A 22602-nucleotide genomic window follows, 5' to 3' on the forward strand; every position below is an offset into this window, starting at 1 on the left:
TTCATGACGGCAACAGGTTAGAGGTCTATGAATAGAATCTACTAGCTATTTCCCAGAATGGTATCATCTCCTAGCTATGCATCTTCAATGCAAGAACATTTTTCTTTGATCCAGTGACAAAAAAACAAAAAAGAACTGTACTTGATAGTCTAAGGTCACAGTTATGAAAACTTAGGACACTAAAGAGGCCTTTCTACTGACTCTGAAAAACACCAAAATATAGATGCCCAGGGTCCCTGCTCATCTGTGTGAACGTGCCTTAGGCATGCTGCAAGGAGGCATGAGCACTGCAGATGTGGCCAGGGCAATTAATTGCAATGTCCGTACTGTGAGACGCCTAAGACAGTGCTACAGGGAGACAGGACGGACAGCTGATTCCTCGCAGTGGCAGACCATGTGTAACAACACCTGCACAGGATTGGTACATCTGAACATCACACCTGCGGGAAAGGTACAGGATGGCAACAACAACTGCCCGAGTTACACCAGGAACACACAATCTCTCCAACAGTGCTCAGACTGTCCACAATAGGCTGAGAGAGGCTGGACTGAAGGCTTGTAGGTCTGTTGTAAGGCAGATCCTCACCAGACATCACCGGCTACAATGTTGTCTATGGGCACAAACCCACCGTCGCTGGACCAGACAGGACTGGCAAAAAGTGCTCTTCACTGACGAGTCGCAGTTATGTCTCACCAGGGGTGATGGTCGGATTCGCGTTTATCGTCGAAGGAATGAGCGTTACACTGAGGCCTGTACTCTGGAGCGGGATCGATTTGGAGGTGGAAGGTCCGTCATGGTCTGGGGCGGTGTGTCACAGCATCATCGGATTGAGCTTGTCATTGCAAGGGCCATTCCCCCCAGAAATTTCCGTGAACTTGCAGGTGCCTTGGTGGAAGTGTGGAGTAACATCTCACAGCAAGAACTGGCAAATCTGGTGTAGTCCATGAGGTTGAGGTGCACTGTAGTACTTAATGCAGCTGGTGGCCACACCAGATACTGACTGTTACTTTTGATTTTGACCTCACCCTTTGTTCAGGGACACATTATTCAATTTCTGTTAGTCACATGTCTGTGGAACTTGTTCAGTTTATGCCTCAGTTGTTGAATCTTGTTATGTTCGTACAAATATATTTACACATGTTAAGTTTGTTGGAAAAAAAACGCAGTTGACTGTGAGCAGTTTCTTTTTTTGGTGAATTTAGCATAGAATGAACTACAATTACATTGTCCTTACCACAGTGTCTCTGGAGGAGGAATCGAAGAGGCAGCAGGAGGATCCACCCAGCACCAGCGGACCAACCATGACCTCTGACACTGACCATCGTCAAGACGGTATTGAAACCCCATGGCTCTGTTTTAGTCAGAACAGACGCCTGTATTCATAGTGTCTCAGAGTAGGGCTACTACCAGTGTCTCCGTATGAGCAGGAGGCCGATTATATTATTTTATGCTAGAAATAGTACTCCTACTCTTGAGTAGCTTCATGATTACAGGCCCTGGGCTGCATTGAGCAGGGCTCAACATTGTGGAACGTGTTCATTTGCAATATATTATGTAGGACAAACGAGATTCTCTGACATGTAGAAGAAGATAAATGTCTGACATTTGCCTGGTGAACATATCCAGGAAACTGACGTAACGAGTGATTGATTAGATAACACATTTTTCCACCTGCAGAGGCTATTTTCTTCTGATATAATGTATTTCATTACTTTCCATTCAGTGTTTTTTCGTTTGGATGAGAAGTAGCCTAAAGTGTCTTGTTTGTGGACTTTTTAAAATTATTATTATTATTTTTGACCTTTTATTTAACTAGGCAAGTCAGTTAAGAACAAATTCTTATTTACAATGACGACCTAGGAACAGTGGGTTAACTGCCTGTTCAGGGGCAGAACGACAGATTTGTACCTTGTCAGCTCGGGGGTTTGAACTTGCAACCTTCCGGGTTTCTAGTCCAACGCTCTAACCACTAGGCTACCCTCCCACCTCTACACTCTAACCACTAGGCTACCCTCCCACCTCTACACTCTAACCACTAGGCTACCCTGCCACCTCTACACTCTAACCACTAGGCTACCCTGCCACCTCTACACTCTAACCACTAGGCTACCCTGCCACCTCTACACTCTAACCACTAGGCTACCCTGCCACCACTCTACCCTGCCACCTCTACTCTAACCACTAGGCTACCCTGCCACCTCTACACTCTAACCACTAGGCTACCCTGCCACCTCTACACTCTAACCACTAGGCTACCCTGCCACCTCTACACTCTAACCACTAGGCTACCCTGCCACCTCTACACTCTAACCACTAGGCTACCCTGCCACCTCTACACTCTAACCACTAGGCTACCCTCCCATCTCTACACTAACCACTAGGCTACCCTGCCGGATGATCATTAGGGCCCAGCCTAGCAGACTGATTATGGCTAGAACTCTGGTCCTTCTGTGGGGATTCTGTATAGTACAACCCTACCGTACAAAATAATGTAGCCGTATCTGTCATCTCAGCAGCAGAATTAAGACATTCTTCTGACTGGGGAAGTTTTGTGATTTGAATATAAAGTATTATTGAAGTTGCCGTTGTACCAATCCAACTGTAGGAACAACTGTGTGTCCCCGTATTGCAGGCCCACGTCCAGTTCTCTCCAGGATATCAGCGAGCACCTCTGAGGAGGATGTTCTCTGTCCTATTCCACCTCTCCCCCCGGGACCTGATTCTCGGTACGAGAGAATTGGAGGCCAAACAGGGACTTCGTAAGTACGGTTATGTTACATGCATTTATTTATTTATTTTTTAATTCCAGCTCTTGGGGCCTGTTGCACAAAACTAGGATAAGGGATTAAGCCAGGATATCTTGGTGATCCTGGCTCAATTGATCCGTAATCCGGTTGCACTAAAGATGGATAGGGGGCAGGAGGATATGTTATGGTATAAATTACCATGGAGATTTATTCTGTGGAGCTAGCCTGCTCCAGACCAGGCTAAATTCCAGGATCTATTTAATCTCATCCCTAATGTCAGTCAGCAGTCACCACAAATGGAAACCAATAGTTATTTCACTGCTCACTATACATTGTTATCACATATAACTAGACCCACTGTTATTATTTAAACGTTTGTGATCATTAATTTCAATGATTTTGGATAAAAAATGATTTTAGATGATGTTGCTATCATTAGATAATTTACAGTTTCCCATAGACTATAAGGCTATATATAAAATGATAGAATATTAGGGCCACAGAGGGGAAAAAAACACAAGTCATAATATTGTAACCAGTTGTTTTAAAGGAGGACAGTTGTTAAAATGACAGATGTGGGGCATTTCGTGAAATTGTACTTCAGTATGGTTTCATAAACAAAGACATGCTGATGTGCCAGAATATTAAGTATCACATTGTCATAAGTATCAAAACTGTAAAAACAATATGTAGCTTTTCTGCAGAAAGAACCAGCCTCATAAATTTATGACTTTAACCTTTTTCTTCAGTGTGGCCCTAGTACTCTGTCATATAAACAAATACACATTCCATATGAATATAAAAACACAATGTGTAACATTATGTTCCTTTATTGAATAAGGACAAAACAAAGCAGGTAAACCATCAGCTCCTTTCGAAACTGAAGTCACAGTGACTCTACAAGATGGAAAGCACAGAATCCAAGCATATTATACAAAATGATACATACACATTCAAAGGTCTGTATATAACACACCCTGCATTTTTTTTTAAATTTTTTATTTCACCTTTATTTAACCAGGTAAGCAAGTTGAGAACAAGTTCTCATTTACAATTGCGACCTGGCCAAGATAAAGCAAAGCAGTTCGACACATACAACGACACAGAGTTACACATGGAGTAAAACAAACATACAGTCAATAATACAGTATAAACAAGTCTATATACAATGTGAGCAAATGAGGTGAGAAGGGAGGTAAAGGCAAAAAAGGCCATGGTGGCAAAGTAAATACAATATAGCAAGTAAAACACTGGAATGGTAGTATTGCAATGGAAGAATGTGCAAAGTAGAAATAAAAATAATGGGGTGCAAAGGAGCAAAATAAATAAATAAAATACAGTTGGGAAAGAGGTAGTTGTTTGGGCTAAATTATAGGTGGGCTATGTACAGGTGCAGTAATCTGTAAGATGCTCTGACAGTTGGTGCTTAAAGCTAGTGAGGGAGATAAGTGTTTCCAATTTAAGAGATTTTTGTAGTTCGTTCCAGTCATTGGCAGCAGAGAACTGGAAGGAGAGGCGGCCAAAGAAAGAATTGGTTTTGGGGGTGACTAGAGAGATATACCTGCTGGAGCGTGTGCTACAGGTGGGAGATGCTATGGTGACCAGCGAGCTGAGATAAGGGGGGACTTTACCTAGCAGGGTCTTGTAGATGACATGGAGCCAGTGGGTTTGGCGACGAGTATGAAGCGAGGGCCAGCCAACGAGAGCGTACAGGTCGCAATGGTGGGTAGTATATGGGGCTTTGGTGACAAAACGGATAGCACTGTGATAGACTGCATCCAATTTGTTGAGTAGGGTATTGGAGGCTATTTTGTAAATGACATCGCCAAAGTCGAGGATTGGTAGGATGGTCAATTTTACAAGGGTATGTTTGGCAGCATGAGTGAAGGATGCTTTGTTGCGAAATAGGAAGCCAATTCTAGATTTAACTTTGGATTGGAGATGTTTGATATGGGTCTGGAAGGAGAGATTGTGTATGTCTGCACACTAAAATAAATGCAGGACAAATCCATACACATCAACTGAACAGACAAATGAATGGATGCAGTAGCCTCCCTGCAGCCTTGTATTACACACAGTATACCGCACAAACATCATAAGAGGCCAAATTCGTCAAAAAACGAACCCAAAAAAAACCAAATTCCTCTGCCACCGCAGGACATATTTAACCAAAATTGAAAGCACACATACTAACTAAAATAATTCAACACATATTGGTCCCTCAGCAGCCGACCACTGTCGTCATCAGGGAAGATTGCCCGGATTGTCCCAGTCCATGGCTGGTGGCACTCTGGGGGCCCTCTCCTTCCTCAGGCAGGCCACATTGTGGAGGACAGCACAAGCCACAGTAATATCACATGCCCTAACAGGGCTGACCCTTAATTTGTGAAGGCAGTGAAAGCGTGCCTTCAGGAGGCCAAAGGTCATTTCAACTCTGGCCCTGGTCCTGGCATGGGCATGGTTGTAGGCCTGCTGTGCTTCCTGGGGGTCTGTGAAAGGTGTCAGGAGAAAAGGCTGGCAGCCATACCCCTGTCTCCCAGCAACACACCAGAGAATTCACCTGTCAACACAAAATCTCATCATTACTACCTCATAAACACAGTGATATTCTTGACACAGCCATGATGGTTATAAATAGGGGTTGTGTGGCTTACCTTGTGATAGGCACTGATAGATTTCAGAGGCCCGAAAGATTCTGGAGTCATGGACTGAGCCAGGCCATTTTGCCACAACATTGCTGATCACACAGTCAGCATTGCAGACCATCTGAAATCATAAGATGAGGAATATTACACCAATCAATGCACATCACTGGCAATGCAGAGTGTTCGTCAATGGACAATATCAAAAAGTTATGTTCACCTGAACATTAATGCTGTGAAAGGATTTCCTATTCACAAAATCGGCCTCATGGGCACCTGAGGGGCTTTTATCCTTATGTGTGTGCAGTCCACTGCACCAATGACATTGGGGAAACCTGTCACACAAAGTAATGAGTATCCTACTATGTGTTAACAGTTGTCCTGTAATTTGTAGATCCTCTTACCTGCAATCCTATAGAACTCCTCTTTGATGTCACAGAGTCTTCTGTGGTCAGGGAAGGAGATGAAGACATCTGCTAATGCTTTGATAGCCAGACACACACTCCTTATTGTGCGGCAAATTGTGGCCTTGTTCAGCTGTTCTGCATCCCCACTGAGTACAGGAAGGCTCCACTAGCAAAAAGCGCAAGGCCACACAAACCATTTGCTCCACACTCAGTGCATGGCTCCGTGCAGTGCGGTGCTTAATCCTGGGACCCAGTAGTCTGCATAGATACCTGATGCCATCTGCAGAAAACCTGTATCTTTCATATAGATGGTCATCAGGGAAGGCCAGTGGGTCCAACCGGTCCCTGAAGACCCTTTCTCGCCTGAAGGCTCTCCTCAGCACAAGTGCTTCTTCATCCACCACATCTCGCACGAATGGGCATGCCATTGTCAGAGCAGAAAGGAACACACAATTTTGGGCCTTCATATAGGCTAGTGGCCACACCTGGTGCTGGGGGTGGGCAAAGAGGGCGATGCCTTATAACGATGACTTGGTTGTACTGATTGCTGGGAAAATAAAAAAACCTTAGAAAGATGCCACCGTCCTGTGTGCTCACAATAAGAGCTCATATGTCATGGCTCACTTGACTTTACGAGAATATACCTAATTTTTATTTTGAGCTGTGTCATCTTCTTGGAGCTGGGGAGGAAAGAAAAATAATGATTAATACATTTGTGTTACAGTTAGCATACAGTGTACATTGAAGGCATATCTCACCTCCCTCTCAAGTTTTTTTATTTCAAGGTCCAGTTTCCTAATTGTCCTCTTTTTTATTTCGGACTCCAGTGCAAGATTTTCCATCTTTTTCTTCTTGTACTGAATGTCTATGTCTGCCAGTTCTATTTGGCGCCGGAGGTGGTTGCCATACAACTTTCTGATAGCTTGTGAGCTCTGTGAACACAATACAATTAGCGCAGCTGGAATTTGGCAGGATGTGGTGTCCTTTTATTAATACGCACTATGTTGCCAGGCTGGTTTTCCCACTGTATAGCATCTGGGTCCTGTAAAAGAAATTAGATTTTTTGATTTTGATGAGGACTCCTCACCATTGTAGAGTAAATAGTACTTTCACAGTCTTAACATGATACCTCATGCCTTCTGGAATCCAGAGAGATGGTCTCCTCCTCATCATCGTCTCCATCATGTGCTGTTGCTGCTGCACTGGGGCCTTCACCCTATCACATTTAATCGGATTCATATTGAAGCTAGTAGACAAGACATGCCAGGCCTACAGTATGCCTTTGATGGAGTACTCACTGGATCAGCATCGTCTGGTGCTTGTGCTGGTGGCTCTAACAGGAACACAGTGCTGCCAGGCACTGCAAGGCAATAGGTAAACCAAAGTCAGACAGTCCAAATTGATTCAATATGAATGTGGTTGTATCCCATGTAGAGATGGAAGGACATACCTTGAATGAAGCGGGTGGCATCTTGGGAGGAACCTATGCTCGTCTCTTTCCCCCCAGGGATCCCCTCTAAGACGGGCCTGCCTTTATTTAGCTCCAAGGCCATGTCCTCTGCTGGGGTAAGGTCAGCCTTTGGTGACCCACCACCCGTGCCTTGTCTGTGGGTATTCTTTTTCACTGCTAAAACAGTACAGACAATGTGTGAGCAGGCACCTTCTGGGTACAATATATGCTTGTGCTTTGTTAAATATTAGTCAGGGACCATACCATTCTGCAGAATGTTCTTGTATTTGATTTTGACCTGCTGCCATGTCCGTTTTGGCCCGTTCATGTTTAATCTACACACACACACACACACACACACACACACACACACACACACACATTTAATGGAGTCACACTGCAAAAAATTACTTGGTATTTTTGTCTTGTTTTCAGTAAAAATATCAAAAAATGTATCATAGCTTTATACAGTGTGATGGAGTTACTTTACACAATTTCACTCATATCTGCAGTGCATTTCAATTAAAAATTTAACCGTTTCATAATTACAGTACAACTGCATTTTTGGAGATGTGAATTAAATATTTGAATTGTAATTGTGATGTTTCAGCGGAGCGGTGAGTGTGTAATTGTGCACTACTTACGCATTCAGGCGGTCTGCAATACTTTGCCACGCTTTTTCTCTTTGCTTTATCACTGTGGCGGTGTTGCCTTTCTTCTTAATTATATCTTTTACCTCCTCGTATGCCTCCATGAGGATTTGTGCTTCCGACGGGGAAAAGTACGCGGCTCTAGTTGCCATGGTAAATCAGTTAATCTGTGATCTGTGGCGGGGTCTATTTGAGTGAGCCGTGAGCGCGCACCTATCCAGGATTGGTTTCACCTGGCTTAATGAATCCGTGTCTGCTCATCCTGGCTTGGTCTTTGTGCAACCAATTAAGCCTGGACGCACATGTTTTGGCTTCATTGAGCTCAGCTGAGTCATTTATCTCGGATGTCTTAATTCTACTTTTGTGCAACAGGCCCCTGGTCATACAAAATGAAAGAGCGTAACTTGTATTGTTGTATTGAAACGGACACTTTTTATTTACAAAGTCAATCCCTAGCAACACAGTTTTCATCCTGAGACCTGAGGCCCCATACAAAGAGCTGATTATATGAGAGCCTATGAGACCCTGTATTCATAATTGTTTGATGACATCATTGCGTTAAGGGATGTAATTTGACACGGATTATGTTTTATTTTTTATGTTGTAGTTTTCTACAGACCCTGATCCACCTCCTGAAAGGGAACATCGGTACGGGGCTGCTAGGTCTCCCTCTGGCTGTCAGGAACGCAGGCCTTGTGGTAAGGGTTAGGGTTAGAAGAGGGACATCGGTACAGGGCTGCTAGGTCTCCCTCTGGCTGTCAGGAACGCAGGCCTTGTGGTAAGGGTTAGGGTTAGAAGAGGGACATCGGTACAGGGCTGTTAGGTCTCCCTCTGGCTGTCAGGAACGCAGGCCTTGTGGTAAGGGTTAGGGTTAGAAGAGGTACATCGGTACGGGGCTGCTAGGTCTACCTCTGGCTGTCAGGAACGCAGGCCTTGTGGTAAGGGTTAGGGTTAGAAGAGGGACATCGGTACGGGGCTGCTAGGTCTACCTCTGGCTGTCAGGAACGCAGGCCTTATGGTAAGGGTTAGGGTTAGAAGAGGGACATCGGTACAGGGCTGCTAGGTCTACCTCTGGCTGTCAGGAACGCAGGCCTTGTGGTAAGGGTTAGGAAGAGGGACATCGGTACAGGGCTGCTAGGTCTACCTCTGTTAGAAGAGGGACATCGGTACGGGGCTGCTAGGTCTCCCTCTGGCTGTCAGGAACGCAGGCCTTGTGGTAAGGGTTAGGGTTAGAAGGGGAACATCGGTACGGGGCTGCTAGGTCTCCCTCTGGCTGTCAGGAACGCAGGCCTTGTGGTAAGGGTTAGGGTTAGAAGAGGGACATCGGTACAGGGCTGCTAGGTCTCCCTCTGGCTGTCAGGAACGCAGGCCTTGTGGTAAGGGTTAGGGTTAGAAGAGGAACATCGGTACGGGGCTGCTAGGTCTACCTCTGGCTGTCAGGAGAGCAGGCCTTGTGGTAAGGGTTAGGGTTAGGGTTAGAAGAGGGACATCGGTACGGGGCTGCTAGGTCTCCCTCTGGCTGTCAGGAACGCAGGCCTTGTGGTAAGGGTTAGGGTTAGAAGAGGGACATCGGCACAGGGCTGCTAGGTCTACCTCTGGCTGTCAGGAACGCAGGCCTTGTGGTAAGGGTTAGAAGAGGGACATCGGTACGGGGCTGCTAGGTCTACCTCTGGCTGTCAGGAACGCAGGCCTTGTGGTAAGGGTTAGGGTTAGAAGAGGGACATCGGTACGGGGCTGCTAGGTCTCCCTCTGGCTGTCAGGAACGCAGGCCTTGTGGTAAGGGTTAGAAGAGGGACATCGGCACGGGGCTGCTAGGTCTCCCTCTGGCTGTCAGGAACGCAGGCCTTGTGGTAAGGGTTAGGGTTAGAAGAGGTACATCGATACGGGGCTGCTAGGTCTCCCTCTGGCTGTCAGGAACGCAGGCCTTGTGGTAAGGGTTAGGGTTAGAAGAGGGACATTGGCACGGGGCTGCTAGGTCTACCTCTGGCTGTCAGGAACGCAGGCCTTGTGGTAAGGGTTAGGGTTAGAAGAGGGACATCGGTACGGGGCTGCTAGGTCTACCTCTGGCTGTCAGGAACGCAGGCCTTGTGGTAAGGGTTAGGGTTAGAAGAGGGACATCGATACGGGGCTGCTAGGTCTACCTCTGGCTGTCAGGAACGCAGGCCTTGTGGTAAGGGTTAGGGTTAGAAGAGGGACATCGGTACGGGGCTGCTAGGTCTCCCTCTGGCTGTCAGGAATGCAGGCCTTGTGGTAAGGGTTAGAAGAGGGACATCGGTACGGGGCTGCTAGGTCTACCTCTGGCTGTCAGGAACGCAGGCCTTGTGGTAATGGTTAGAAGAGGGACATCGGCACAGGGCTGCTAGGTCTCCCTCTGGCTGTCAGGAACGCAGGCCTTGTGGTAAGGGTTAGGGTTAGAAGAGGGACATCGGCACAGGGCTGCTAGGTCTACCTCTGGCTGTCAGGAACGCAGGCCTTGTGGTAAGGGTTAGGGTTAGAAGAGGGACATCGGTACGGGGCTGCTAGGTCTCCCTCTGGCTGTCAGGAACGCAGGCCTTGTGGTAAGGGTTAGAAGAGGGACATCGGTACGGGGCTGCTAGGTCTACCTCTGGCTGTCAGGAACGCAGGCCTTGTGGTAAGGGTTAGAAGAGGGACATCGGCACAGGGCTGCTAGGTCTCCCTCTGGCTGTCAGGAACGCAGGCCTTGTGGTAAGGGTTAGGGTTAGAAGAGGGACATCGTTACGGGGCTGCTAGGTCTCCCTCTGGCTGTCAGGAACGCAGGCCTTGTGGTAAGGGTTAGAAGAGGGACATCGGTACGGGGCTGTTAGGTCTACCTCTGGCTGTCAGGAGAGCAGGCCTTGTGGTAAGGGTTAGGGTTAGAAGAGGGACATCGGCACAGGGCTGCTAGTTCTACCTCTAGCTGTCAGGAACGCAGGCCTTGTGGTAAGGGTTAGGGTTAGAAGAGGGACATCGGCACAGGGCTGCTAGGTCTACCTCTGGCTGTCAGGAACGCAGGCCTTGTGGTAAGGGTTAGAAGAGGGACATCGGTACGGGGCTGCTAGGTCTACCTCTGGCTGTCAGGAACGCAGGCCTTGTGGTAAGGGTTAGGGTTAGAAGAGGGACATCGGTACGGGGCTGCTAGGTCTCCCTCTGGCTGTCAGGAACGCAGGCCTTGTGGTAAGGGTTAGAAGAGGGACATCGGCACGGGGCTGCTAGGTCTCCCTCTGGCTGTCAGGAACGCAGGCCTTGTGGTAAGGGTTAGGGTTAGAAGAGGTACATCGATACGGGGCTGCTAGGTCTCCCTCTGGCTGTCAGGAACGCAGGCCTTGTGGTAAGGGTTAGGGTTAGAAGAGGGACATCGGCACGGGGCTGCTAGGTCTACCTCTGGCTGTCAGGAACGCAGGCCTTGTGGTAAGGGTTAGGGTTAGAAGAGGGACATCGGTACGGGGCTGCTAGGTCTACCTCTGGCTGTCAGGAACGCAGGCCTTGTGGTAAGGGTTAGGGTTAGAAGAGGGACATCGATACGGGGCTGCTAGGTCTACCTCTGGCTGTCAGGAACGCAGGCCTTGTGGTAAGGGTTAGGGTTAGAAGAGGGACATCGGTACGGGGCTGCTAGGTCTCCCTCTGGCTGTCAGGAATGCAGGCCTTGTGGTAAGGGTTAGAAGAGGGACATCGGTACGGGGCTGCTAGGTCTACCTCTGGCTGTCAGGAACGCAGGCCTTGTGGTAAGGGTTAGAAGAGGGACATCGGCACAGGGCTGCTAGGTCTCCCTCTGGCTGTCAGGAACGCAGGCCTTGTGGTAAGGGTTAGGGTTAGAAGAGGGACATCGGCACAGGGCTGCTAGGTCTACCTCTGGCTGTCAGGAACGCAGGCCTTGTGGTAAGGGTTAGGGTTAGAAGAGGGACATCGGTACGGGGCTGCTAGGTCTCCCTCTGGCTGTCAGGAACGCAGGCCTTGTGGTAAGGGTTAGAAGAGGGACATCGGTACGGGGCTGTTAGGTCTACCTCTGGCTGTCAGGAGAGCAGGCCTTGTGGTAAGGGTTAGGGTTAGAAGAGGGACATCGACACAGGGCTGCTAGGTCTACCTCTGGCTGTCAGGAACGCAGGCCTTGTGGTAAGGGTTAGAAGAGGTACATCGGCACAGGGCTGCTAGGTCTACCTTTGGCTGTCAGGAACGCAGGCCTTGTGGTAAGGGTTAGGGTTAGAAGAGGGACATCGGTACGGGGCTGCTAGGTCTACCTCTGGCTGTCAGGAACGCAGGCCTTGTGGTAAGGGTTAGGGTTAGAAGAGGGACATCGGTACGGGGCTGCTAGGTCTACCTCTGGCTGTCAGGAACGCAGGCCTTGTGGTAAGGGTTAGGGTTAGAAGAGGGACATCGGTACGGGGCTGCTAGGTCTACCTCTGGCTGTCAGGAACGCAGGCCTTGTGGTTAGGGTTAGAAGAGGGACATCGGTACGGGGCTGTTAGGTCTACCTCTGGCTGTCAGGAACGCAGGCCTTGTGGTAAGGGTTAGGGTTAGAAGACGGACATCGGTACGGGGCTGCTAGGTCTCCCTCTGGCTGTCAGGAACGCAGGCCTTGTGGTAAGGGTTAAGGTTAGAAGAGGTACATCGGTACGGGGCTGCTAGGTCTCCCTCTGGCTGTCAGGAACGCAGGCCTTGTGGTAAGGGTTAGGGTTAGAAGGGGGACATCGGTACGGGGCTGCTAGGTCTACCTCTGGCTGTCAGGAACGCAGGCCTTGTGGTAAGTGTTAGGGTTAGAAGAGGTACATCGGCACAGGGCTGCTAGGTCTACCTCTGGCTGTCAGGAACGCAGGCCTTGTGGTAAGGGTTAGGGTTAGAAGAGGTACATCGATACGGGGCTGCTAGGTCTACCTCTGGCTGTCAGGAACGCAGGCCTTGTGGTAAGGGTTAGGGTTAGAAGAGGGACATCGGTACGGGGCTGCTAGGTCTACCTCTGGCTGTCAGGAACGCAGGCCTTGTGGTAAGGGTTAGAAGAGGTACATCGTTACGGGGCTGCTAGGTCTACCTCTGGCTGTCAGGAACGCAGGCCTTGTGGTAAGGGTTAGGGTTAGGGTTAGAAGAGGGACATCGGTACGGGGATGCTAGGTCTACCTCTGGCTGTCAGGAACGCAGGCCTTGTGGTTAGGGTTAGAAGAGGGACATCGGTACGGGGCTGCTAGGTCTCCCTCTGGCTGTCAGGAACGCAGGCCTTGTGGTAAGGGTTAGAAGAGGGACATCGGTACGGGGCTGCTAGGTCTACCTCTGGCTGTCAGGAACGCAGGCCTTGTGGTAAGGGTTAGGGTTAGGGTTAGAAGGGGGACATCGGTACGGGGCTGCTAGGTCTACCTCTGGCTGTCAGGAACGCAGGCCTTGTGGTAAGGGTTAGGGTTAGAAGAGGTACATCGGCACAGGGCTGCTAGGTCTACCTCTGGCTGTCAGGAACGCAGGCCTTGTGGTAAGGGTTAGGGTTAGAAGAGGTACATCGGTACGGGGCTGCTAGGTCTACCTCTGGCTGTCAGGAACGCAGGCCTTGTGGTAAGGGTTAGAAGAGGTACATCGGTACGGGGCTGCTAGGTCTCCCTCTGGCTGTCAGGAACGCAGGCCTTGTGGTAAGGGTTAGAAGAGGTACATCGTTACGGGGCTGCTAGGTCTCCCTCTGGCTGTCAGGAACGCAGGCCTTGTGGTAAGGGTTAGAAGAGGGACATCGGTACGGGGCTGTTAGGTCTACCTCTGGCTGTCAGGAGAGCAGGCCTTGTGGTAAGGGTTAGGGTTAGAAGAGGGACATCGGCACAGGGCTGCTAGGTCTACCTCTGGCTGTCAGGAACGCAGGCCTTGTGGTAAGGGTTAGGGTTAGAAGAGGGACATCGACACAGGGCTGCTAGGTCTACCTCTGGCTGTCAGGAACGCAGGCCTTGTGGTAAGGGTTAGAAGAGGTACATCGGCACAGGGCTGCTAGGTCTACCTCTGGCTGTCAGGAACGCAGGCCTTGTGGTAAGGGTTAGGGTTAGAAGAGGGACATCGGTACGGGGCTGCTAGGTCTACCTCTGGCTGTCAGGAACGCAGGCCTTGTGGTAAGGGTTAGGGTTAGAAGAGGGACATCGGTACGGGGCTGCTAGGTCTACCTCTGGCTGTCAGGAACGCAGGCCTTGTGGTAAGGGTTAGGGTTAGAAGAGGGACATCGGTACGGGGCTGCTAGGTCTACCTCTGGCTGTCAGGAACGCAGGCCTTGTGGTTAGGGTTAGAAGAGGGACATCGGTACGGGGCTGTTAGGTCTACCTCTGGCTGTCAGGAACGCAGGCCTTGTGGTAAGGGTTAGGGTTAGAAGACGGACATCGGTACGGGGCTGCTAGGTCTCCTCTGGCTGTCAGGAACGCAGGCCTTGTGGTAAGGGTTAAGGTTAGAAGAGGTACATCGGTACGGGGCTGCTAGGTCTCCCTCTGGCTGTCAGGAACGCAGGCCTTGTGGTAAGGGTTAGGGTTAGAAGGGGGACATCGGTACGGGGCTGCTAGGTCTACCTCTGGCTGTCAGGAACGCAGGCCTTGTGGTAAGTGTTAGGGTTAGAAGAGGTACATCGGCACAGGGCTGCTAGGTCTACCTCTGGCTGTCAGGAACGCAGGCCTTGTGGTAAGGGTTAGGGTTAGAAGAGGTACATCGATACGGGGCTGCTAGGTCTACCTCTGGCTGTCAGGAACGCAGGCCTTGTGGTAAGGGTTAGGGTTAGAAGAGGGACATCGGTACGGGGCTGCTAGGTCTACCTCTGGCTGTCAGGAACGCAGGCCTTGTGGTAAGGGTTAGAAGAGGTACATCGTTACGGGGCTGCTAGGTCTACCTCTGGCTGTCAGGAACGCAGGCCTTGTGGTAAGGGTTAGGGTTAGGGTTAGAAGAGGGACATCGGTACGGGGCTGTTAGGTCTACCTCTGGCTGTCAGGAACGCAGGCCTTGTGGTTAGGGTTAGAAGAGGGACATCGGTACGGGGCTGCTAGGTCTCCCTCTGGCTGTCAGGAACGCAGGCCTTGTGGTAAGGGTTAGAAGAGGGACATCGGTACGGGGCTGCTAGGTCTACCTCTGGCTGTCAGGAACGCAGGCCTTGTGGTAAGGGTGTCAGGAACGCAGGCCTTGTGGAAAGGGTTAGAAGAGGGACATCGGTACGGGGCTGCTAGGTCTACCTCTGGCTGTCAGGAACGCAGGCCTTGTGGTAAGGGTTAGGGTTAGGGTTAGAAGGGGGACATCGGTACGGGGCTGCTAGGTCTACCTCTGGCTGTCAGGAACGCAGGCCTTGTGGTAAGGGTTAGGGTTAGAAGAGGTACATCGGCACAGTGCTGCTAGGTCTACCTCTGGCTGTCAGGAACGCAGGCCTTGTGGTAAGGGTTAGAAGAGGTACATCGGTACGGGGCTGCTAGGTCTACCTCTGGCTGTCAGAACGCAGGCCTTGTGGTAAGGGTTAGAAGAGGTACATCGGTACGGGGCTGCTAGGTCTACCTCTGGCTGTCAGGAACGCAGGCCTTGTGGTAAGGGTTAGAAGAGGTACATCGTTACGGGGCTGCTAGGTCTACCTCTGGCTGTCAGGAACGCAGGCCTTGTGGTAAGGGTTAGGGTTAGAAGAGGGACATCGGTACGGGGCTGCTAAGTCTACCTCTGGCTGTCAGGAACGCAGGCGTTGTGGTAAGGGTTAGGGTTAGAAGTGGGACATCGGTACAGGGCTGCTAGGTCTACCTCTGGCTGTCAGGAACGCAGGCCTTGTGGTAAGGGTTAGGGTTAGAAGAGGTACATCGGTACGGGGCTGCTAGGTCTACCTCTGGCTGTCAGGAACGCAGGCCTTGTGGTAAGGGTTAGAAGAGGGACATCGGTACGGGGCTGCTAGGTCTACCTCTGGCTGTCAGGAACGCAGGCCTTGTGGTAAGGGTTAGGGTTAGAAGAGGGACATCGGTACGGGGCTGCTAGGTCTACCTCTGGCTGTCAGGAACGCAGGCCTTGTGGTAAGGGTTAGGGTTAGAAGGGGGACATCGGTACGGGGCTGCTAGGTCTACCTCTGGCTGTCAGGAACGCAGGCCTTGTGGTAAGGGTTAGGGTTAGAAGAGGGACATCGGTACGGGGCTGCTAGGTCTACCTCTGGTTGTCAGGAACGCAGGCCTTGTGGTAAGGGTTAGGGTTAGAAGAGGGACATCGGTACAGGGCTGCTAGGTCTACCTCTGGCTGTCAGGAACGCAGGCCTTGTGGTAAGGGTTAGAAGAGGGACATCGGTACGGGGCTGCTAGGTCTACCTCTGGCTGTCAGGAACGCAGGCCTTGTGGTAAGGGTTAGGGTTAGAAGAGGGACATCGGTACGGGGCTGCTAGGTCTCCCTCTGGCTGTCAGGAACGCAGGCCTTGTGGTAAGGGTTAGAAGAGGGACATCGGCACGGGGCTGCTAGGTCTCCCTCTGGCTGTCAGGAACGCAGGCCTTGTGGTAAGGGTTAGGGTTAGAAGAGGTACATCGATACGGGGCTGCTAGGTCTCCTCTGGCTGTCAGGAACGCAGGCCTTGTGGTAGGGTTAGGGTTAGAAGAGGGACATCGGCACGGGGCTGCTAGGTCTACCTCTGGCTGTCAGGAACGCAGGCCTTGTGGTAAGGGTTAGGGTTAGAAGAGGGACATCGGTACGGGGCTGCTAGGTCTACCTCTGGCTGTCAGGAACGCAGGCCTTGTGGTAAGGGTTAGGGTTAGAAGAGGGACATCGATACGGGGCTGCTAGGTCTACCTCTGGCTGTCAGGAACGCAGGCCTTGTGGTAAGGGTTAGGGTTAGAAGAGGGACATCGGTACGGGGCTGCTAGGTCTCCCTCTGGCTGTCAGGAATGCAGGCCTTGTGGTAAGGGTTAGAAGAGGGACATCGGTACGGGGCTGCTAGGTCTACCTCTGGCTGTCAGGAACGCAGGCCTTGTGGTAAGGGTTAGAAGAGGGACATCGGCACAGGGCTGCTAGGTCTCCCTCTGGCTGTCAGGAACGCAGGCCTTGTGGTAAGGGTTAGGGTTAGAAGAGGGACATCGGCACAGGGCTGCTAGGTCTACCTCTGGCTGTCAGGAACGCAGGCCTTGTGGTAAGGGTTAGGGTTAGAAGAGGGACATCGGTACGGGGCTGCTAGGTCTCCCTCTGGCTGTCAGGAACGCAGGCCTTGTGGTAAGGGTTAGAAGAGGGACATCGGTACGGGCTGTTAGGTCTACCTCTGGCTGTCAGGAGAGCAGGCCTTGTGGTAAGGGTTAGGGTTAGAAGAGGGACATCGACACAGGGCTGCTAGGTCTACCTCTGGCTGTCAGGAACGCAGGCCTTGTGGTAAGGGTTAGAAGAGGTACATCGGCACAGGGCTGCTAGGTCTACCTTTGGCTGTCAGGAACGCAGGCCTTGTGGTAAGGGTTAGGGTTAGAAGAGGGACATCGGTACGGGCTGCTAGGTCTACCTCTGGCTGTCAGGAACGCAGGCCTTGTGGTAAGGGTTAGGGTTAGAAGAGGGACATCGGTACGGGGCTGCTAGGTCTACCTCTGGCTGTCAGGAACGCAGGCCTTGTGGTAAGGGTTAGGGTTAGAAGAGGGACATCGGTACGGGGCTGCTAGGTCTACCTCTGGCTGTCAGGAACGCAGGCCTTGTGGTTAGGGTTAGAAGAGGGACATCGGTACGGGGCTGTTAGGTCTACCTCTGGCTGTCAGGAACGCAGGCCTTGTGGTAAGGGTTAGGGTTAGAAGACGGACATCGGTACGGGGCTGCTAGGTCTCCCTCTGGCTGTCAGGAACGCAGGCCTTGTGGTAAGGGTTAAGGTTAGAAGAGGTACATCGGTACGGGGCTGCTAGGTCTCCCTCTGGCTGTCAGGAACGCAGGCCTTGTGGTAAGGGTTAGGGTTAGAAGGGGGACATCGGTACGGGGCTGCTAGGTCTACCTCTGGCTGTCAGGAACGCAGGCCTTGTGGTAAGTGTTAGGGTTAGAAGAGGTACATCGGCACAGGGCTGCTAGGTCTACCTCTGGCTGTCAGGAACGCAGGCCTTGTGGTAAGGGTTAGGGTTAGAAGAGGTACATCGATACGGGGCTGCTAGGTCTACCTCTGGCTGTCAGGAACGCAGGCCTTGTGGTAAGGGTTAGGGTTAGAAGAGGGACATCGGTACGGGGCTGCTAGGTCTACCTCTGGCTGTCAGGAACGCAGGCCTTGTGGTAAGGGTTAGAAGAGGTACATCGTTACGGGGCTGCTAGGTCTACCTCTGGCTGTCAGGAACGCAGGCCTTGTGGTAAGGGTTAGGGTTAGGGTTAGAAGAGGGACATCGGTACGGGGATGCTAGGTCTACCTCTGGCTGTCAGGAACGCAGGCCTTGTGGTTAGGGTTAGAAGAGGGACATCGGTACGGGGCTGCTAGGTCTCCCTCTGGCTGTCAGGAACGCAGGCCTTGTGGTAAGGGTTAGAAGAGGGACATCGGTACGGGGCTGCTAGGTCTACCTCTGGCTGTCAGGAACGCAGGCCTTGTGGTAAGGGTTAGGGTTAGGGTTAGAAGGGGACATCGGTACGGGGCTGCTAGGTCTACCTCTGGCTGTCAGGAACGCAGGCCTTGTGGTAAGGGTTAGGGTTAGAAGAGGTACATCGGCACAGGGCTGCTAGGTCTACCTCTGGCTGTCAGGAACGCAGGCCTTGTGGTAAGGGTTAGGGTTAGAAGAGGTACATCGGTGCGGGCTGCTAGGTCTACCTCTGGCTGTCAGGAACGCAGGCCTTGTGGTAAGGGTTAGAAGAGGTACATCGGTACGGGGCTGCTAGGTCTCCCTCTGGCTGTCAGGAACGCAGGCCTTGTGGTAAGGGTTAGAAGAGGTACATCGTTACGGGGCTGCTAGGTCTCCCTCTGGCTGTCAGAACGGGCCTTGTGGTAAGGGTTAGAAGAGGGACATCGGTGCGGGGCTGTTAGGTCTACCTCTGGCTGTCAGGAGAGCAGGCCTTGTGGTAAGGGTTAGGGTTAGAAGAGGGACATCGGCACAGGGCTGCTAGGTCTACCTCTGGCTGTCAGGAACGCAGGCCTTGTGGTAAGGGTTAGGGTTAGAAGAGGGACATCGACACAGGGCTGCTAGGTCTACCTCTGGCTGTCAGGAACGCAGGCCTTGTGGTAAGGGTTAGAAGAGGTACATCGGCACAGGGCTGCTAGGTCTACCTCTGGCTGTCAGGAACGCAGGCCTTGTGGTAAGGGTTAGGGTTAGAAGAGGGACATCGGTACGGGGCTGCTAGGTCTACCTCTGGCTGTCAGGAACGCAGGCCTTGTGGTAAGGGTTAGGGTTAGAAGAGGGACATCGGTACGGGGCTGCTAGGTCTACCTCTGGCTGTCAGGAACGCAGGCCTTGTGGTAAGGGTTAGGGTTAGAAGAGGGACATCGGTACGGGGCTGCTAGGTCTACCTCTGGCTGTCAGGAACGCAGGCCTTGTGGTTAGGGTTAGAAGAGGGACATCGGTACGGGGCTGTTAGGTCTACCTCTGGCTGTCAGGAACGCAGGCCTTGTGGTAAGGGTTAGGGTTAGAAGACGGACATCGGTGCGGGCTGCTAGGTCTCCCTCTGGCTGTCAGGAACGCAGGCCTTGTGGTAAGGGTTAAGGTTAGAAGAGGTACATCGGTACGGGGCTGCTAGGTCTCCCTCTGGCTGTCAGGAACGCAGGCCTTGTGGTAAGGGTTAGGGTTAGAAGGGGGACATCGGTACGGGGCTGCTAGGTCTACCTCTGGCTGTCAGGAACGCAGGCCTTGTGGTAAGTGTTAGGGTTAGAAGAGGTACATCGGCACAGGGCTGCTAGGTCTACCTCTGGCTGTCAGGAACGAGGCCTTGTGGTAAGGGTTAGGGTTAGAAGAGGTACATCGATACGGGGCTGCTAGGTCTACCTCTGGCTGTCAGGAACGCAGGCCTTGTGGTAAGGGTTAGGGTTAGAAGAGGGACATCGGTACGGGGCTGCTAGGTCTACCTCTGGCTGTCAGGAACGCAGGCCTTGTGGTAAGGGTTAGAAGAGGTACATCGTTACGGGGCTGCTAGGTCTACCTCTGGCTGTCAGGAACGCAGGCCTTGTGGTAAGGGTTAGGGTTAGAAGAGGGACATCGGTACGGGGCTGTTAGGTCTACCTCTGGCTGTCAGGAACGCAGGCCTTGTGGTTAGGGTTAGAAGAGGGACATCGGTACGGGGCTGCTAGGTCTCCCTCTGGCTGTCAGGAACGCAGGCCTTGTGGTAAGGGTTAGAAGAGGGACATCGGTGCGGGCTGCTAGGTCTACCTCTGGCTGTCAGGAACGCAGGCCTTGTGGTAAGGGTGTCAGGAACGCAGGCCTTGTGGAAAGGGTTAGAAGAGGGACATCGGTACGGGGCTGCTAGGTCTACCTCTGGCTGTCAGGAACGCAGGCCTTGTGGTAAGGGTTAGGGTTAGGGTTAGAAGGGGGACATCGGTACGGGGCTGCTAGGTCTACCTCTGGCTGTCAGGAACGCAGGCCTTGTGGTAAGGGTTAGGGTTAGAAGAGGTACATCGGCACAGTGCTGCTAGGTCTACCTCTGGCTGTCAGGAACGCAGGCCTTGTGGTAAGGGTTAGAAGAGGTACATCGGTACGGGGCTGCTAGGTCTACCTCTGGCTGTCAGGAACGCAGGCCTTGTGGTAAGGGTTAGAAGAGGTACATCGGTACGGGGCTGCTAGGTCTACCTCTGGCTGTCAGGAACGCAGGCCTTGTGGTAAGGGTTAGAAGAGGTACATCGTTACGGGGCTGCTAGGTCTACCTCTGGCTGTCAGGAACGCAGGCCTTGTGGTAAGGGTTAGGGTTAGAAGAGGGACATCGGTACGGGGCTGCTAAGTCTACCTCTGGCTGTCAGGAACGCAGGCGTTGTGGTAAGGGTTAGGGTTAGAAGTGGGACATCGGTACAGGGCTGCTAGGTCTACCTCTGGCTGTCAGGAACGCAGGCCTTGTGGTAAGGGTTAGGGTTAGAAGAGGTACATCGGTACGGGGCTGCTAGGTCTACCTCTGGCTGTCAGGAACGCAGGCCTTGTGGTAAGGGTTAGAAGAGGGACATCGGTACGGGGCTGCTAGGTCTACCTCTGGCTGTCAGGAACGCAGGCCTTGTGGTAAGGGTTAGGGTTAGAAGAGGGACATCGGTACGGGGCTGCTAGGTCTACCTCTGGCTGTCAGGAACGCAGGCCTTGTGGTAAGGGTTAGGGTTAGAAGGGGGACATCGGTACGGGGCTGCTAGGTCTACCTCTGGCTGTCAGGAACGCAGGCCTTGTGGTAAGGGTTAGGGTTAGAAGAGGGACATCGGTACGGGGCTGCTAGGTCTACCTCTGGTTGTCAGGAACGCAGGCCTTGTGGTAAGGGTTAGGGTTAGAAGAGGGACATCGGTACAGGGCTGCTAGGTCTACCTCTGGCTGTCAGGAACGCAGGCCTTGTGGTAAGGGTTAGAAGAGGGACATCGGTACGGGGCTGCTAGGTCTACCTCTGGCTGTCAGGAACGCAGGCCTTGTGGTAAGGGTGTCAGGAACGCAGGCCTTGTGGAAAGGGTTAGAAGAGGGACATCGGTACGGGGCTGCTAGGTCTACCTCTGGCTGTCAGGAACGCAGGCCTTGTGGTAAGGGTTAGGGTTAGGGTTAGAAGGGGGACATCGGTACGGGGCTGCTAGGTCTACCTCTGGCTGTCAGGAACGCAGGCCTTGTGGTAAGGGTTAGGGTTAGAAGAGGTACATCGGCACAGTGCTGCTAGGTCTACCTCTGGCTGTCAGGAACGCAGGCCTTGTGGTAAGGGTTAGAAGAGGTACATCGGTACGGGGCTGCTAGGTCTACCTCTGGCTGTCAGGAACGCAGGCCTTGTGGTAAGGGTTAGAAGAGGTACATCGGTACGGGGCTGCTAGGTCTACCTCTGGCTGTCAGGAACGCAGGCCTTGTGGTAAGGGTTAGAAGAGGTACATCGTTACGGGGCTGCTAGGTCTACCTCTGGCTGTCAGGAACGCAGGCCTTGTGGTAAGGGTTAGGGTTAGAAGAGGGACATCGGTACGGGGCTGCTAAGTCTACCTCTGGCTGTCAGGAACGCAGGCGTTGTGGTAAGGGTTAGGGTTAGAAGTGGGACATCGGTACAGGGCTGCTAGGTCTACCTCTGGCTGTCAGGAACGCAGGCCTTGTGGTAAGGGTTAGGGGTTAGAAGAGGTACATCGGTGCGGGGCTGCTAGGTCTACCTCTGGCTGTCAGGAACGCAGGCCTTGTGGTAAGGGTTAGAAGAGGGACATCGGTACAGGGCTGCTAGGTCTACCTCTGGCTGTCAGGAACGCAGGCCTTGTGGTAAGGGTTAGGGTTAGAAGAGGGACATCGGTACGGGGCTGCTAGGTCTACCTCTGGCTGTCAGGAACGCAGGCCTTGTGGTAAGGGTTAGGGTTAGAAGGGGGACATCGGTACGGGGCTGCTAGGTCTACCTCTGGCTGTCAGGAACGCAGGCCTTGTGGTAAGGGTTAGGGTTAGAAGAGGGACATCGGTACGGGGCTGCTAGGTCTACCTCTGGTTGTCAGGAACGCAGGCCTTGTGGTAAGGGTTAGGGTTAGAAGAGGGACATCGGTACAGGGCTGCTAGGTCTACCTCTGGCTGTCAGGAACGCAGGCCTTGTGGTAAGGGTTAGAAGAGGGACATCGGTACGGGGCTGCTAGGTCTACCTCTGGCTGTCAGGAACGCAGGCCTTGTGGTAAGGGTTAGAAGAGGTACATCGGCACAGGACTGCTAGGT

At 52.1% G+C, this 22602-nt stretch overlaps 2 protein-coding genes across 4 annotated transcripts in view; one reads left to right on the plus strand and one right to left on the minus strand.

The window, feature by feature from the left end:
* Window positions 1–22602, plus strand: part of LOC115120910 (proton-coupled amino acid transporter 1-like) — a 100438-nt gene that overhangs the window by 10674 nt on the left and 67162 nt on the right. Inside the window, exons 2-4 of the mRNA XM_065018346.1 lie at window positions 1241–1333; window positions 2634–2760; window positions 8505–8595. Of these exons, the coding sequence (XP_064874418.1) occupies window positions 1241–1333; window positions 2634–2760; window positions 8505–8595 (311 nt within the window). The remainder of the gene's footprint in view (window positions 1–1240; window positions 1334–2633; window positions 2761–8504; window positions 8596–22602) is intronic.
* LOC135571719 (uncharacterized) lies at window positions 6487–8174 on the minus strand. Of its 3 annotated transcripts, XM_065018207.1 has the most exons (7): window positions 7892–8174; window positions 7512–7582; window positions 7248–7424; window positions 7096–7157; window positions 6927–7013; window positions 6798–6839; window positions 6487–6729 (listed from the first exon to the last, which is right to left on the minus strand). In XM_065018207.1, the coding sequence occupies exons 1-7, from the start codon at window positions 8047–8049 to the stop codon at window positions 6502–6504; spliced, it is 825 nt and encodes a 274-aa protein (XP_064874279.1). In that variant the 5' UTR covers window positions 8050–8174; the 3' UTR covers window positions 6487–6501. The 3 variants fall into 3 exon arrangements, with proteins under 3 accessions (XP_064874279.1, XP_064874280.1, XP_064874281.1); XM_065018208.1 differs by lacking the exon at window positions 7892–8174 and having other exon boundaries at window positions 7512–7879; XM_065018209.1 differs by having other exon boundaries at window positions 6553–6839; window positions 7892–8164.

This window comes from Oncorhynchus nerka, linkage group LG5 (genome assembly GCF_034236695.1).
Source record: "Oncorhynchus nerka isolate Pitt River linkage group LG5, Oner_Uvic_2.0, whole genome shotgun sequence".
In the NCBI taxonomy this organism is placed as follows: Eukaryota; Metazoa; Chordata; class Actinopteri; order Salmoniformes; family Salmonidae; genus Oncorhynchus; species Oncorhynchus nerka.

Bases quoted from the DNA above. Each gene is read 5' to 3' on its own strand.
- LOC135571719 (XM_065018207.1), bottom strand. From the start codon at position 8,049: ATGGCAACTAGAGCCGCGTACTTTTCCCCGTCGGAAGCACAAATCCTC. The intron at 7,425-7,511 runs GTATGGTCCCTG...GTACTGTTTTAG, and splicing joins CAAGAACATTCTGCAGAATG to CAGTGAAAAAGAATACCCAC. The intron at 6,840-6,926 runs GTATCATGTTAA...TTTCTTTTACAG, and splicing joins TGGATTCCAGAAGGCATGAG to GACCCAGATGCTATACAGTG.